Source organism: Vanellus vanellus (genome assembly GCF_965231255.1).
Source record: "Vanellus vanellus genome assembly, chromosome: Z".
Lineage (NCBI taxonomy): Eukaryota > Metazoa > Chordata > Aves > Charadriiformes > Charadriidae > Vanellus > Vanellus vanellus.
In genome coordinates, this window is record NC_138908.1 from 86,407,591 (window position 1) to 86,425,916 (window position 18,326).

At 46.7% G+C, this 18,326-nt stretch overlaps 1 protein-coding gene across 1 annotated transcript in view; it reads right to left on the minus strand.

Annotated features, from left to right (window-relative positions):
* MYO5B (myosin VB) overlaps positions 1-18,326 on the minus strand; it is a gene marked incomplete at its 5' end in the record, with an annotated part of 152,437 nt that overhangs the window by 80,586 nt on the left and 53,525 nt on the right. Inside the window, 7 exons of the mRNA XM_082497611.1 lie at positions 339-479; positions 2,073-2,154; positions 7,304-7,569; positions 9,144-9,253; positions 11,207-11,314; positions 15,395-15,476; positions 16,411-16,554. Of these exons, the coding sequence (XP_082353737.1) occupies positions 339-479; positions 2,073-2,154; positions 7,304-7,569; positions 9,144-9,253; positions 11,207-11,314; positions 15,395-15,476; positions 16,411-16,554 (933 nt within the window). The remainder of the gene's footprint in view (positions 1-338; positions 480-2,072; positions 2,155-7,303; positions 7,570-9,143; positions 9,254-11,206; positions 11,315-15,394; positions 15,477-16,410; positions 16,555-18,326) is intronic.

Consider the following 18,326-nt stretch of genomic DNA (forward strand, 5'->3'; position numbering starts at 1 on the left):
TCCAAACCCCAACGGAAGAATGCTGAAGGAATGGCTAAACAAGAAATCAAAAGTCGTAAACAATGACTATCCCTGTGCGCAGCCAGGCCAGAAACATGACCTCTGGCAATCCATGGTGAGACCAGACACCCAGGCTGGTACCAAATATCTGCCATGGAGGTTCTGAATGGTCCTAAAGCAAAGCAAATGCCAACAGCCTACCCTAGCCATGAGCACACCAGCAGTGCACATGGAAAGGAGATATTTACCCTCTTGCAAGCTACCACAGGTTAAAGCCCATTCTTTAACCTTTTAAGAAAAATACAAATGCCAGCAAAAAGGTGGGTGGTCCCCTTTACCTTGCACTCTTCATCCAGTAGGTCCAAGATACCCAGTTTCGCCTCTATAAGGTCTATGCAGGGCTGGTTATCGTAGAAGTCGATGAGAGTCCAAGGGATTCCCTCCTTCATGTACTCTTCTTGTTCCAGCTTAAACACGTGCTGAGAATGGAAAAATGGCAGCGTTACTGATTGTGACCCCAACCAGCACAGCACCAGCTCCTTCCCCGTTCACCCACTCGTCCCCACTGGAGTAGAGTATTGCCCCAGCACACCCCGAAGCCATAGAAGGTGCCCTCAATGTACAGCTTTGTACAGGCTCTGCCATTTGCACAATGTAGCTTCTGGAAAGGAAAATAAAAGCATTACACTAGGCAACCATGAGGCAAGAGGCAAAAAATAAAAAAAAAGCTTTAAATGACTTTCACTAGAAAATGACTGAAGCTGTCACTACATTTAGGTGGGAGCCATACATTGAAATGGCAATGACATACATATCTCTTGGGCTGAGAAAAAATCCCTCTCTCCTTCAGTGCTCTGCTGATTAAACTATTGACCTGCGGCAAGTTCACAAGCTGGGAGCCCAGCCAGGGCTGAGCACGTGTGCCCCCATCTGTGAGCAGAGCTTCACAAAGAGCACCCATCATCCTAGAAGAGATATCAGCAGCAGTATCTAACAGACTCAGGAACATTTCTATTGCAGATTCTGATTAAAAAAAAAAAAAAATATATATATATATAAAAAAATCTTTGCATGGCTTTTATATATATATCAGACCTCTGCCCAAGCAGACAAATTGTCTCTGGCTATTTCTGAGATACTCTAAGCATATTAAAAAATGATTTTTCAAATGGGACTTTTTTCTTCAAAGACAGCTTTTTAAAATCTCTTCAAACATGTCATCTCAGAGTTTGAATTTATAAGCTTCAGAAGCGATAGCTGGACGTACTAAGTATGATATGAATAGTGCAAATACAACCATAATTTACTTTTCATTTTTAGCAGCAGTGATCTGATACATTAGATATACTGCAAATGTTCATGTCCGTGCATATGATACGGTTTCAGAGTGCCAAACTATGCCGCTGTACTTAGCTGCTCAAATTTAACAAGGTGGTTTTTTTCCCCTCGTATCCTGAAACTAATTGTAATATTTCCCCTGCTTACAACAAAAGCAAAAGACAACCCCTCACTGGTTTCATTTCCAGGGCAGGTAAGTGTTTGTATCTAATAAAATAAAAGAATCCCAGGTTTTTGCGAGGCATGTCCAAGTGGAAAACGGGGAGTGTGTCCAATCCTGCTATTTAATACAGAGTTTTCATTGCAGAGGTTTAAGCCACACTTAATGGGCAGGTTTCCACCCATGGTTTGTTGAACACTGGAAATCAGGACTCGGCACAAAACCATCCAGGTTTTGGTTTAGGATTGAAACTACACAAAAGAAAACTGGCGAACTATCTACTTATTCAAAACCATCAGCAAACCTTTGCACAAACCATTTCCAAACCTGCTTCTAGTATCAACCTTATCAATCAACCAAGCCACATTTTCAACTCCATACGAATATTTAGTGTGATTACAACGCACAATCATTGTGCGGGAGAGATGGTATCCCCAAGGACTACATTCATGCTGGCCATGCGATCCAGACAGCTTGCAGGTACGTGCCGTTAAGCAGAAGCCGGACATACAATAATGCAGCCTCCGTACTTTTTTCCGCTCAGTTTTATGGAAGGTTTCCAAGCTGACCTTACCGAGTTGAACTGCTGCTGGAGCTTTTCATTGGCATAGTTGATACAAAACTGTTCAAAGCTATTCACTTCAAAAGTTTCAAACCTGCAAAGCAATGAATAAATCAGCGTTAAGCGGTGCTTCGTCTCAAAATCTACTTTTTTTCTGCAACAGGGTCATCTGCGTGATGGGGAACACCAGTTATTCAACCATCTCTTCACATTCCTCTTATCCCAGATCTACGCTTTATTCCTCATTCTCCAAAACGTCTATCTTTCCTTGCCACAACTCAAGGGATTCAAGAGTCTTTTCTGCTACGCATGAATGAGATATTCGGCACGACTGTAGCTTCCTGCCCGTCAGGCAGAAGTGCTGTCTGAGACGAGAAATGTAACAGCCACTCTTGGGGAAAAATATTATGAAATATTAAGTCCAAATATATTCACTGCAAAGGTGATGGAGAAACAGTAGCTGCTGTCTTAAAAGATCCAACACGGTATTTTTAATGTAATTCAATAGAACAGAAAAAGGAGGTATTCAATTGATAATTGTAGCTTCTGTATTGCATCCCTGATAGCACAAAAAATTGGATACACGTGAGCAAACAACTTCTGGAAGGCAGAGGGAGAAAAGGTGCTTTCAGCTCTGATTCCAACACATTTCTTGGACGGAGTTTGGTGTCGGTCTCGGTGATCACTCTCTTCACCAGGGTTTCCAAAGCTTCCCTCACCGCAACACTACCCTACCGCTCCACAGGCCACTGGCCAGCTCCAAACTGACTTCCTAGTCACAATTAGAAAAGAAAAAATATGCAGTTTTAATAACACAAACTACAGGCAAGCAGCAAAAATCCAGCAGAGCCCCCTGAGCGATCGGGGCTGAAGCACACGGCGCCCAGGGACAGGCAGAGGGAGCCCAGCTTGCTCTTAAAAAAAGGATATTTTTCAGCTACCACAGGGAATTATGTTATTTATATTTCTATTTTCAAGGCACAGTTGGAGGAGGGAGGAAAAAAAAGTCTTTGACACACAACTGTAAGGATTAAACTAAGGGAAGAAGTGGCAAAGTTCCCTGTGCTTAATGAATAAGCTGCCGTAATGATAAATGCACGGGGAAATAATTGGTCAGGTAATAGGTGCTGTAGGAGCTGGCAGAACAGTCAAAGCACTAAACAAATTAAGCCTTTTTTTTTTTTCCTACAAAATCAGCATTTCTAGTACTTTCGGGGAATGGCTGGAGAGCAGCCCTGAGGAGAAGGACCTGGGGGTGCTGATTGACGAGAAGCTCAACATGAGCCGGCAGTGTGCGATCGCAGCCCAGAGGGCCACCCGTATCCTGGGCTGCATCAGAAGAAGTGTGGCCAGTGGGGTGAGGGAGGTGATTCTGCCCCTCTACTCCACTCTCGTCAGACCCCACCTGGAGTAATGCCTCCAGCTCTGGAGTCCCCAACATAAGAAGGACATGGACCTGCTGGAGCATGTCCAGAGGAGAGCCACGAGGATGATGCGAGGGCTGGAGCACCTCTCCTGTGAGGAGAGGCTGGAAGAGTTAGGGCTGTTCAGCCTGGAGAAGAGAAGGCTCCAGGGAGATCTTATTGCAGCCTTCCAGTCCCTAAAGGGGGCCTACAGGAGAGCTGGGGAAGGACTTTTTACTCGGGCATGTAGCGATAGGACGAGGGGGAATGGCTTTAAACTGGAAGAGTGCAGGTTCAGATTGAACCTTAGGAAGAAGTTTTTCACTGTGAGGGTGGTGAGGCACTGGAACGGGTTGCCCAGAGAGGTTGTTGAGGCCCCATCCCTGGAGGTGTTCAAGGCCAGGCTGGAGGTGGCCTTGGACAACCTGGTCTAGTGGAAGGTGTCCCTGCCCACGGTAGGGGGATTGGAACTTCAGGATCTTCAAGGTCCTTTCCAGCCTAAACCATTCTATGATTCTATGACTACCTGGCTGCTATCCACGCGATGCAGCTATTCCCCAGGTATTGCCAGGTGGTAATGGACTCACCATACAAAATGCCTCAGCTCTCAGGAAAAGGTAATGGAAAAGGAAAACGAAAAATGGGAGAAAGGAGCTGCTTTTGTGCTTTTATCAGCCACACAGCCCTCGAGGAAACCCAGGACCAGCTCATGCTCTGCCTGCCCCCGGGCTGGGACTGCCCCCAGAGCTGGTGCAGCCCATGTTGAGCAGAGAATGCCCAATCCCTCCCCATCTCAGGAACTGATCTTTGTCATCTTTAATGCAACAAAATCTGGTGTCTGGAACAAACATATGTTTATATTAAACACGTGGCCAGAGCCTCAATGATGAACATGTCCTTGGTCTTGGTTGCGAGGCCGTCGCACCAAGCAGATCCGCATCTTCAGCTCTTGAAGCTAAAGGGTCTCCCCTCCTTGGAAATACCAACCCCTCCAGCTTCATGGTCAGAGCAATGGGGCAAGAAAAGATTTAATTAAAACCGAGATGGAGGGGCACGGCGAGCTAGGTGGAAAAACACAAGAGCGGGGGTACAAGAGGAAAAGATATCGGAGTGGAAACTCTTTTTCCATTTCAGAGACACCAGATGTGATTTATGAACCCGCTCAGCGAGTGCCAGCTGAGGGCAAAGCAGCTGTACGATATCAAGTCCGAGGGAGATTTCACTAAGTCACTAATTAAGAGACTCTGCCAGCGCAATTTGCTAATTGACAGAGCAGTTTGGTCACCAGCTCCACACGTGTCCTCACCAGGAGGTCCTGCCCACAAAAAGTGACTGCACTAAGACAGCAACCTAACAGGAAAAGCAAACCAATGGCTGTTTTGTTTCTATTCTTCTCAGTGCCTATATCCTGGTGTAAAAAATAAACGCATTCACCACTCCAACCCATCACTGTGGTTCCCAGGAGGGCACATCCCGGCTTGGGGAGAGCTCTCGCGAGCGGACATCGGGGAGCAAACGCTGCATTTTGGTTCTTCTCCTGTTCCCTATTTTGCTGCACAACTCGGTATCTCCTAAATCCGCTGCAGCAGCGGGGTTTATACTAAAATATTTAAAGTTCATAAATAAGTCCAGCATACAGCTGGCTGCCTGGGTGTTCACACTTCCCTTCACATGGCAAACAGAGGAAAAACAAGCCATCCCCACCAAGTCCAGGAACACCACGTGAATCCACTCTTCAGATGGATTGAGGTATTGCTACTACAGCAAATAACGCCTTTTCAATAAATACATAAAGGTTTTTAATGCTGCACCCTCTCACCCCGATACTAACAGAGAATTAAGGATGCAGGGTCAAGCACTGGAGAATTAGGAGCCAAACCCCACAGCCTCTGCGCCCTCGGTTTGGACCCCATCCCTAGAAATTCCACCCATGGGGACAGTCTTCCTCTAGGAGTGTAGGGACAAAGGTGCTCTCAGGATGTCAGGGACGCGCAGTGGAGGCTGTGTGCACGCTCCTTCCCCTGCAAACCTGCCTTTTTTGATAGGACTTGCAGGTCCCCACGGAAAAAAAAAAAAAACACAACCTGCTGTACTCCGCGGTGACACCAGCGCTGTAAAAGCATCAGCTAGCCCACGCGCTGGATGTGACGCACAGGAGACCTGCAGCTAAGGGAGGTTTTTCTTCCACACTAACAGGTTTTTAAGCCCAGCTTAATCTTTCATGAGTGTTATCCTCAAGTCTCCTTTTAGTCAAGATTTCTGAAAAAACATGTCGGATTTTGTAACTCAGACGTCCAGCTTTCTGCATTGACCCGCTATCGCCCACAAAGCTCCATCTCAAAGCTCTGTTTATCATATTCCAGCCTGTAGAAACCTCTATTTGCAGGGACACCGACGGGAAACACCTTTTCCATCTCATACAGTCTTTAAAACAGATTGTGCCGATCCCATCTGGTTATTTAAGAACTTCCAGGTGCTGTGCTATCTACCTAGGAGAGCCCAGACACTTGCAAACCTCTGACAGCAACCTCACCATCTCAAACCATCCCGCTGAAATCCCAAACCAAAGAGGACTCTACTCTCAGCATACTTGGTACAAGTGCTCCTGTAAACCCTGCCGTATGGCAGCAGTCGCTGATGGAGATGAGCAGGCAGCGGGATACGCTGATGCTCCAGCACTGACTTCTGGCATCTTCTCTGCTGCCGCGACTGTCCAGCAGATGTTAAAAATCAACATCCCAAACACCAGTAGCTGTAGAAACCCCATGGGAGTTTTATACACAAGATCCAATTCCAGTTACTGTGTAGGTACTACAGCCATAAAAGCCTTCTGCAACTGACCCAAAACAGCTTCGGCAGGATTTTGTTCCAAACTTCAGGTTCACTTCGATCAGACAGACCTTACGAGGAGTCTGCCATTACACGAGATTTGGGATTGAGCAAGCACAGCAACAGCTCTGGGTCAGGGACCGGTTCCTGGAGCAGCTACAACTTGTCCACCCCACCGAAACAGGAGCAACCAAGTACCTTAATATATTAAAGGAAGCACAACAGGTCACTGCTGTCCCAACTTCTCCCTTGTCCTTGCTCCCCAGAGAGACAGAAAAGGGATGGTGTTGAAATAGGGGAGGGAAAAACAACAAACCCAGAAGACCCCTTTCCTTTTCCACCCCACAACTGACATAACCCTCTCCTTTCTCCTCCATCTTCTGCTTCTTTGCATCACTTCAGCTGAAATGAACTCTTCTCATGCGACTCTCGCATCCCTCTTCTACCAGCGCTTAAGTGCCAGAATGACAGACAGGACAATACCCTGTCCGAATTTAAAGCAGCTCGTGGCACCTGAGGCTGCAGGCTACAAGCCTTACCCTCGGTTATGGCAGAGCAGGTTCCCAAAGTCCTCCAAAAGCCATCTCGCTGCACAAGGGCCGTGCAGCAGCGGTTTCACAGCCAAAGAGGCAAAGTATTTTCCTCAAATCCCACAGCAACCCCAGGTGGAGCCAATGCAGTCTTTGGTCTCCCCGTCTGCACCTTTACCCCAAGCTCATCTTTACGCTTGGAGCTTTAAACAGCACGCAGGACAGAAATCCTGAACGGGAACAGCACAGGAGGTAAATCCCAAAGCCAGTGCTCAAGAGGATCTCCAGACACCGGAGTCAGGGCTGCAAAACCTAAGGGAGAATCGAAACTTCAAACCATGTACCACAACCGCGCTTTTTGCAGCCTTTTCTATTATTGCTATCCCCTGCCACAAGCCAAGGTGAAGCATGCACGGCCAGAAGAGCAAGACAAATCAGAAAGGACTAATTAAACAGCCTTAAAAGCAGAAAACGTGCCTACCCATAGATATCGAGCACACCGATGAAGGAGTGCTGCTTGACGGTGGTGTGCAGGGCCTTGTTGATGTGCTGCACGATCCAGTTGAAGAGCTGAGCGTAGATGTGCTTGGCCAGGGCGTTCCTGGCATTCACCACTTGCTGCACGGACATGTTTTTCACGTAGGTCTCGGCCGTGGTGATGAGCTTGCGATGGCAAAGCCAGTGCTGCATCTGGCTGTGCTCCACACCCAGCAAGCCACAGAAGTTGTTCAAGTGCTCGTCCTCGCTCTGGGGATAACAAGAAGCTAAGTCAGCAGGTTGGTGACGCTCCAAAACTGGAGTTTTAACAGCGAGTCCCCAGATCAGTGCAAGAAATTAGCAGCGTTTCATGCCTGCCTAGGGAAATACCGTGTAACTCTGTGGTCAATAGGAAACAGAGAAGTGATGAGCACTCATCCAGTTGCGCAGTCTTCATGGACACGGGTGAAAAGGCTCACACAGAGCTCGAAATGGAGGTACACCCTATGGCTTTCCTCTGCTCTGGCTATCCTTAAGGTCTTGAACTTGATGAAGAGCAAGTTTCCACGGTGACTGCCAACAGGAGAGAGCACTCTCCGCTTTACTCCTCCTTGAGCCGCAACTACACGCTCCTTCAGAGCAACCTTGATTAAGCCTCAAGTTAAAGCTTAAGGTATGCCATTACACCATGCCTTTTACAAACTAACTTCATTTTGAACAACAAAGTTGCACGGTGTGCATTACCAGCAGGGCTGGTGTTTTGCATAATCAATAAAATGAAACATGCACTTCATTTTCTCTAGTGCATCGTATTTTTTCCTCCTCAAACTAAGGCAAGGCAGTTCTGGGTCTCTATTATGCTAAGATAGCGGGCAGTGCCTTTTGGACAATGAGAAATCAATTTCCCTTTCCTCAGTGTAATAATACATATCTAAAGGAAGTAAATTGTTTCCAGTTAAGTATGTGCTTTTATAGAAGCTGGATGGGTTTGGGGGTGGAGAGAAAAACGCATTTTTAAAGACCTCTGGGATACTCCGATATCTTTTTGACCATGGATTCAAAGTCGTAACAGGATTGATTTAATACCATGCAATTACATCTGAAGGTAATTAAACAACATGAACTCCATTACAGAATACAACATTGTCAGAGCAGACCACTGTTGCACATCCATGTTGCCAAATATCAAGCAAATTACCCCCAGCATCCAACTAATTGCACACCACATTATCTCAAGGATACCACCAGAAGTGTGTGCGGAACCCATTTTAATACTTTAATTAGGAACAAACGACCCAGACTGGGATGCAATGATAATTGACAGGACAGTATTTTCCATATAATCACTTCCCCCGCCCCCGGACACAGAAAAACTACCACTAAGGCATCTTTAGCCTTATTTATTCTTGCTAATTAACTACACGGTGCTCTTTTGGGTACTGGTTGGCCACACCACAAGCAGCAGCCTCATGGCTTTGCCTGTAGAGCATCACACCTTCTGCTGGTGGGAGTCACCATTCCCCCAGTACTCTGTGCGTCAAGTCTTTTAAGAAAGTAGGAAGAGTTAAAGATGGGTTGGGACTTAAGGTGGAAAGCGACTTTTGAATCATCTCACGGGCTGGCTAGAAAGGATAAATAATGGGGTAAATAACGCACTATCTTCCAGGAAAAACAAAGCAACCAGTATACTACCATGTGTTTTCAACAAAAAAAACAACAAAGAAAACCAGGAGGAAAAGGGCTTTCTACCAAAGGATACTGCTGCAAAGCTCAACACATCCAACGTGGCGCGATTTATGAGCGTGCAAAGCTCCCCACATGCCCCACTCTTGCTGGTGACCTACCGATACGCTACAGGCATCGCCATCTCGTTCCCCTTGGATTTCCAAGTTCCCTAGGTGCAGAATGGCAGCAATTATCCTAAAAATGGTCGTCTGATGAGACTCCTTCACTCCTACGGAAACAATTGATAGCTGATTTTTCACAACAGAAAACAAACTGCAATTTACAGTTTATTTGAAAACGCTTGCGGTGTTTGGTTTCCTTCCCAGGCTGTTGGTTTTCAGAATTATCAGACCTCTCCCCATAAGCTCATCATAAACTCTCAGTAAAGTCATCACTCAAAAATGACAGCTGAGACGGCACGAGGAGCTCCTCGTATTGTTTCTTTACCCCTTATGATTGCATCAAAGCAATTTTATCACAGAGGGGTTTAATACCATCGCAAACATGCACAAAACCAAAGATGCTACTCCACAAAGATCAAGAATTATAGGGGGCTCTGTGGTTTTTATGGAACAAGGAGTTGCTTCTCTGAACGTAATTCAACAGCGAGATCTCACTGACAGCTGAAGCACAGAAATTACAACTTATTGCCGGTGTCCCGCAAACAGAAGAGAAAATTAAAGCCATGAGCATGATGCACAACGCCTCCAGCCTGGTGTGCAACAGCAAGTCACCAGAGAGGTGACATGAAACTCTGTCCTACCATCCCCACTGTCTCACCAGGAGCTTTGTGTTGTGGGTCTTCACTGGGGGTGTAAGATATTATTGCTTTATATATTTTTCTGGCAAGCTTTTGCAGGCATTCCCAGCAGGGGCTTTGCTCAGCAGCAGCTTGTACGCAGCTTTCTTGCCGTATCTTGCATTTTTACATCCCAACGGGATTTTCTGTGCCCCTTTTGTGTTCAGCGCTGGTGTCCTAATTATCTACCCAAGGTCTGAGACATCACCTGCTGGTTTTTGAATCATCAAGAGCTTCCTCTTCTCTCTCTTGGGACTTTTCTGTTATCAGCACAGTGAGAAACGTTTCAAGGTTACTAAAAGGAGCAACGCTCCGCTGTTACTTGGCACTCTTAATTGGAGTTAAGCCTGGCTAGGGCGGGGATTTGCAGATAAATCTGACTTCTCCTTGTTACACATGAAAAAGCAAGACTAGAAAGCGTAGTAGCAATTTCACCAGACCCTGAACAGAAGGAGACAGAGCTGGGAAACACCGAAGGAAAACGAGGAAAGGCTGAGCCAGAGGAAGCATGTGAAGAGCAGGAAAAATTGGCAGCGGAGGAAGATATTCGCACACTGCTTCTTCGGGACCAGCAAGGAGGGTCTCTTTGGGGAGGCAGAGAAGAGGACTAAAGCGAGACTGCTGGTGGCAAGGGGATGGGGAGAGGGTCCTCTGGGGATTACAGTCCCACGGGCAAGTTTGGAGCGACCAGAGGCAGAGTATTTTTTGATTAGTTAACAGATAGAAGTCACCCAAGATGGACAAGAGAAAGGTGAAAGACAAGATCCCACTGTCACCCCAAAGAAAAAGAGATCGAGCCCATCTAAAAAAACAAAGAGGACAAGTTTTGGGGAAATGCAGTTATAGCACTTGAAATGAGTCCCCACGCTCGCTGCCAGCACAGCAGTTGCGATACAGCCGCTCGGAGGGATTTTACAGCTGGGCGCTAACATCATGAGCTCCTCTCCCAACAGATGAAATGCAATGGAGAGCCACTGAGACTTAACAGGATTTAAAAACTTAGCTGCACACAAACATTAATAAACTCTGGGAAAGTTTTCCCCTGCAAAAATTGTTTTTCCTTTTTTCTGCTTGTAAATTGGGTGGGAAAAAAAAAAAAAAAAAGGGCAAGTCGAAGCTACAGCATAGCTTTGACTCCAGAACGGTTTATTTTGGTTTCTCTTAAATTCAGTGTCCTCCTCCATTTCACTGCTGCTTCGCAGACAGCTGTAAGAAACACTTCTGCAGCTCCTACTAAAGAACAAGGCAAAGCCAACTAGGTCAATAGGAAGATGGATTTACACCTCTTAGTGTTACAGGAGAGTGATATAATTCAGGCAAAATACTGAAGAACGTTTGCAAAAGATTTCTGCTGGGAAGTCTCCAAGCAGAGCAACCCCTTACCAAGCAGAGTGAAGGCGTGCCTGGTTTTCTCAAAGTCATCAGCATCGTCCACGCCATCGATAGACGTGTTACCTCCCTGAGAAGTGTAGAAAAAGTCTTCGGCACATGCTAGGAGAGAAGAAACAGAAGAAATGCATCAGCAAGCAGTAGCTTTCCGGATCGTGTAGTGGGATGATCCCTGTCCCCCATCCTGCCCATCTCCAAAGGGCACCCGTCTTCTTTAAATGATGGTTTACTTAGAAACAAATTTAGTATAACCTTGATAAATCACTGCAACTACTTCTTGCAGTGATGAAACCCTTTCCCCATGCAAAGCAAGTCCAATCAGGGCAGAGCTGTGGTATATTTGGGATTCAAATAACTGCTCTATTGCTCAGGTGCGTATTACTTCAAATACTGAGGTTACTACTTTCACTTTTTTTTTAAATCCTGTTTTACGTACTGATTGTAACACCTTTCCCACTTAACACCTTCAACCCAGGGAGCAAAGGGAATGGAGAAATGCTCGCGGTGCCAGCATTACACCATTTAAGCATCCGTGCTTAAGTTATTTTAGTATGACGCAAAGCTAAATCCTACGGAGACCAAGATGCATTTTAAATGCGGATACAACAAGAAGAGACCGCGGGATTTATACCTGCTTTAAAAAGCTTCACATGCAACCAGTCTTCCTTAAAACAAGGGCTTATTTGAGGCCAAAACCATTAAGATACGTGCCCAAGGCTGCCAGGCTGAGTCCTGGCAGTGTGGGAGCAGCCTTGGCCCCAGGAAGGGCTGGAGGAGCCCAGGAGGCAGACAGCCTCCCCATCCCACCCAAAATCAGTCCTCAGCACCAGCTTCAACTCATTTCAAACCAGGTAAAAGAAAAGCTCCGAAAGATCATTAACACTCACAAACATATTTCCCAAGTATCATGAAAATAATGAGAAAAAGAGCCTACTGTGCGTTCCACATGAGCCTGCTGGTAACCTTTAAAATCACTGCAATCTGCACTTTTTTTTGATTCGCATTGCCACCAGAAGGTCCCCATGCCTTCCCAGCCCTCCCGCAGGCTTTTGCATTAGCTTTACTTTCAGGCTGTAAGAAAAATGTTTAATTCTTTTTGGCATACAAAGCCCTGGAACCCGGAGTTTCAGTAATTCTGCTTGTTGCCGGAGCATCGGGAACAAGGGGCAGAAAATGCTGATTGGGGTCAGAGAGCCGATGTCCATCCTGGTCCTCCCCAGCACAATGGGAGCTCATCCAGCCCATGATAATGCACATCGCATTAACAGCTTCATGATGCTGCATGACATCCTGCAAGACGCATCCAGAGCTGGCAGTGGTTGATGGGACCAAGACATCACCCTCCAATTTTAACCATCCACATGGGGATCTGCTTCTGCCTCGAGTCACCTCTGGTATAACCAACTCCAATATTGATATTTCAATATGCGCGCAACGATTTTAATAACCACAGAAACCCTTTGATTCACCGCAAACAAATAAAGCATATTCTTGGTTTGCACCACTGCCCAGGCATCATTGTTGGACACCACACTTCAAAAGGGCACTGCGTAGCACACTGACTCCCACATTTTGAAGTCACCTATTTATATTTCCCAGTTTAAAATCAAACTTTTAGGGTTGCTCTACCTGAAGAGCCAACGCTTACTGGTTTGCTCTGCTGGGCTCACGTTAAGTTCAGAGACTCTCTGTTTTCCAGCTTTTTGCAATATAGAAGTGTAACAATTCTTTGCAGGTGCAAGACGCAAAGGCAAAGCAACAGCTCCTGCTTTTGATAGGGAAAAATAAACATCTTGCTCTCTGTCCAACAAAAGATGGATTTTTACATCAGGATATTCCTTGTTTTGTATAAGCCTGGGGAAGAAAAGGTTGACGGATAGGTACAGCTCACATGAGTTTTGACTACTCATCTTGAGATATGGGGTAGTAAATCTGATGCAAAGTCGGTAATGAATAAAAATCCCTTGAAAGGAAGAAAAATAAGTGAATTGTTTACACCTGCACTCACAAAAAACTGCTCAGCACTATTAATTCTACAGGTCAGTGCAGAGCCTGGTTCGCCCCAACAAAAGCAGCTCGCGGCGCCCCATCACCGTCCCCCAGAAGCCATCGTCACCCAGCGCACGAGCAGCACCGCATCTGCCAGCTAGCAAAACATTTCAGGGACATATTTTCAAGCTATTGCAAGGTGAAGGAGCAGGAAACGCTGAAGACACACAGCTTTAATTTTGGAGAGAATCGCTTTTTTCTCTCCCCCTTGTTGCATTTTACCTGAACGCACAAGCAGCGGGCTGTACGGATACCTGCGCATCCCTGTGCTACAGCAAATGCACGACCACCATGGAAAAGCGCAGCTGGAGGCTGACACGCACTGACAACATCAAATTTGGATTAGAAATGACCCAAAAAGGCTTTCCCTCCAGTGAAATGCCTTGTGGGCTAACGGCCCTGGCACCCACCGCTTCCTACACTGCCAGCTGGTGCCATTATACATTCTCCCTTGAGACACTGAAGTCGAGAGCCACAGTCACAACAGCATAAAGATGTCCTGGATGATGCACCAGGAGAGCAGAGAGCTCTGAGCCTTCGGTATTACCAGTCACCGCAAATACAGACCAGGCTTGTAAAGAGCCGTGTTGAAAAAGACTGAGATTTCCTCTGATCCACACGTTCTCAAGAAGAAAAGGGTGGTTTCCCAGCTGGAATTCTCCCACATCAACTCGTCTTCCAGGCTGGCTTGAAACAATTTATTTCTGAATTTTAAGATGCCAGTGGACAAGAGTATTTCTCAGAACACTTTTGCAAAAATGAAGCGCATAACTCCATGGTAGAAACTCTTGAAAGTGCTCGAAGACATGCGTTCTGGAGTCATGTGAGCATGTAACGGGACCAAATACGGGCTCCTTGATGGTAGCGGGGAAGCCGCTGTTGGAGGGACACCATTTTGGGACCCTTGGAGACCAAAAGGAGCCCCAGGTCAAGCACAAGCCTTGACCTACAGAGCCAGGTTTCACACTATGGCTGGTGCACAGGGAATCATGCAAAACCTTCACCTCCCACCTTAAGACTTAAGGGTACACCTAGACATTCTCAGAAATTATCTTACGCCTTAGCAAACTCATGGATGTGGCTTGCTGTCACTGGGCACAGTATGGACTACAGCAGTGTAAAGCACCGAGGCTTACTGGTGACAACAGGACAAGAACGGGAGTGCTTCCGTGTCAGCACCAGCACTCGGGAAACCTGGCCAACGTGCCTACGGTGACCCAAAAAGTCATTAACATAAGCCCAGAATTACCCAGAAACCAAAAGTCTCTCTCAATCTACCCCCTCTCTGTAGCCATGATGGAAACCTCCGCCGAGACTCCGCAGCAGCAAGACCCTCTGTGTTGGGATCACAACCTGCCATTTTAAATACTTTTAAATACTTAAAAGCATGTTTTAAGCCTCACTTCTTTTTTTAAGCAACACCAAACGTTCAAGATAAAAAATTAATTACAACACATCTCCACACCCCCTGCTGCAAGTGAAAAACCTCTTATTCAGGTGCCTTACAGAGGTTTTGCTGCAAATCCTGGGAAAAAAAAAAAACAAACCAAAAAACAAAACCAAACCAGCTTGGGATGCATCCAGGGAGTTAACCATCGACAGCCAATCTAAAAAGATAACGGATTCAAAGCACAAAGCTGCAAGACACTGGCCAGATCAACCTATACTCATAATTAAAATACAGATTTTTATGCAAGTTTCCTACAATATTAACACATGATCTCCCTGCATCAGCTGGCGTCTGCCACAGCATGTGGTTCACTGTGGTTCTGCATGCAGTTGCTACAAAATAGTTTTCTTCTTCCACCATGGCTAACCTCCAGCAACAGCTCGCACCCACCAGCAACGCTTGCAGGAGCCTGACAGCACCTACCAGCGCAACACAAACTTCATGCGCTTTACGCAGCTGACCGAGGTCTGGGGTCTCATCCAAGGTGCCACATCCCTGGAGATGGCATGAGCAAAGCTGTGCGCCACCAGGGAGAAGCAACCCTTCAAGCTCATCTCCCTTTACCTCCTCCCACTGAACAGGCACACACAACCTCATTGATAACCTGTATTTCCAATCCCACAATGTTTTCCTGTTGCCATCAGGCAGCCGTCACCAGCAAGCATGGAGGTAGAAATACTCACTTAGTCCAAGGTCTTTGAATTCTGGAAGACTCGCTGAGGCACAAAGCTGATAGAAGATGTGGTAGTTGCGCTCGTCCTCTGCCTATGGGGGAAAATGCTGAGTTAGCAGAGGCGAGAAGAGGTTACAGCAGTGCTCCCACCCTCAACCTGGTGCTCACTGAGCCTGGGGCCCCCCTGCCCCCCTGCTCTGCTTCCCACCATCAAGACCTCCTCGGTGCCACCAAGAAGTCAGGGACCTTGTCCCACCTGGGAAAAAGGAGGTGCCAAGCCTTGCCCCGACCAAAATATACTGACCATCTTGCAAAGGAAATAAATAAGTATATATTACCTTCCACGCCTATCCCTAAGCTAAGTTAGTTAACAAACACAGCGGTGCAAACCAACAACAATGTTGAGGGATGACCTACACTCATGACTTCCCAAGGTTGGCTGCTTTTAGGATTTTTGGATTTGTTTGCTTGGGGTTTTTTGTGTAAGATCAAAAGTTTTTCAGGTGCTTCTGCGCTAGATTTCAAGCACAAACCAAGAAAACTTATCCTGAGGGCTGCACAAGAGACCCACAGGATGTGCCACAGCAGGGCACACCCTCCTCAGCCCTTCTCCTGCCTCTCCAAAACAAAAGAGTGCTGCCTGCAATTTATTCTTCCTAGCTTTTTATATGGCTCAGTAAAAATCTCAACAGCTGCCCAAGGAAATGCTTTCCATCCCTGCCCAGCAGCCAGGCCAGGAGCAGCAGTCTTCTCCTCGGGGCTCCAACCTCAGGCATGGAGGGAACAGAGGTCAACTAATGAGTCTCCTGGGAACATATTCCTCCAGAATGAGGTCACCAGGTTGGGATTATCGAGAACAACTGCAAGAGACTGAGCCTGAAAGACACATCCGGAAGCCGCGTCCACCAGAAAACTTACTTTTAAAGCCATTTTTTTAATCCAAAGAAAAGATCCAGACTATTAAATTCCCACAGTACAGCACCCAAAAGAAAGAAAATAATAAGAAAAAAAAGTACAGCTCCTCACCTGGAATACAACTCGTGATTTTTCCAACAGATACGTCCTCATGTTGGCACCAATGATGTGATATCTTTTATCGAAGCCAATCTGAATGTACTTCCCAAAGCGACTGCTGTTGTCATTCCTTGTTGTTTTAGCATTTCCAATTGCCTGCATACAACAAAATTAAACATTAATTTTTCATTTAGTTTTTTAAATTTTTTAAACATTTACATTTGTAAGCAGTGTTACATAAACAGTCACGGGAGGATTTGAGGAAAACCCCTTCCCACTTGCAGAAGGCAGAGCAACGACCTGACTTTGGGGAGGGCTCTTCACTGAAAATTAGGCGTCTGCAGAATTTTTATGGAAGAAAAAAAGCATATAAACAGAAATGAGCATTTGTACAGTAATTAGATCATCTACATCCCAACAGCCACAGCACTCCTGTTTTGTCTTATTGGATGCCCCCATCTTCGTTAATGAACGGTCGACTTTGGCAGCTTTCCTGGAGGGGACATAAGTGAAGAAGCCCTGCGACAGGGAGGGAACCAGCTGCAATCCATTTCCAGATGTTCAGGCTTCAGTCCATGAAGCCAGAGCCCCTCTGTGACTCTCCAGCGCCTACCTGTCACCTCCTGGGCAGGCATTGCCACACAGTGGCAGAAGGCAGAGGAGAGAATCCAGCCCATGCGCAAACACCAGGGGTGCAGCACCGCAAACACGGGAATCCATCAAGCAGCCAAAGGGGCAATTTATGGTGATGCAAGCAGGCCAGAGAAAGACAATATTCCCATTCATGGCTACTCCAGCCTTATTTTCCACCGCTGTTCCTCCGCCCTGAGATGACGAGCCTCAAGCAAGCACAGGAGAAGCGATGGAAGGGAATGGGCACATACAGAAAAGAGCCCTTGTGCACCTCTCGAAGGCTGCCTGCCTTTCCCAGGCTCTCCTTGCAGACCACTTCACCAAGCCCCTGCCTGCTCTTCACCCCATCCATCCACCACCACGCCAACCCCTCTGCTAGCTAATACACCTCCTTCCCCCAAAAGCCCGTTTATTTGCCCCTTTACCACAGCTCACCTTTCCCCATCGCTTACAGCACTCCCTGCCCCACAGCCCCCACTTCTCACCTCCAACCCTCCAGCACGCATCCCGGACCAGCAGGGCAGAAAGAGAGCACACACTCTCCATTTCTGCCCAGAGCCCAACACCCGTCCCCCAGGGAAACGAGAGGTTCACAAACTGCTATAGCAAACACCACAACTACATATTTTACAACCCAGAATTACCATCATCACCTGATCTTCGATTCCTTGTCTATAATGTAGAGATAGCTGCCCCGGGGATATGGGTCCCATACATCAACCACAGCACATCTCACTGCTAAGGACTATTTCACAACACACGCAACCCTCTAACTCCATCTTCACACTTTAACTTTGGGTTTTTTGCAAACCAGGCAGTTCTCTTTTATGGTTTTTGCATGGGCAACATCCTTATCAATTTCCAATAAAGAGAGCCAGATTCCCTGGCCCCAGCACTTCGAAATCACATCCAGAACTGAACACAGGCAAGAAAATTAGAGCAATAAAATTATGGGGTCATACAGAAGAACAGCATGCACTATGAATTTTTCCTTGGATTCTGGTAAGTGTTCCCAGGTACTGCAGCTACATTTCACAGAGAGAAAGAGGAAAACAGCTTGAAGTCCACAGTGTGACAGATCATTGAGCATCCTCTACCAGCCATATATCTGCGTGGCTTTCTTACTGCTCATAGAATGGTTTACATTGGAAGGGACCCTAAAGACAATCCAGTTCCACCCCCTGCCATGGGCAGGGACACCTCCCACCAGCCCAGGTTGCTCCAAGCCCCGTCCAACCTGGCCTTCAACACCTCCAGGGATGGGGCAGCCACAGCTTCTTGGGGCAACCTGCGCC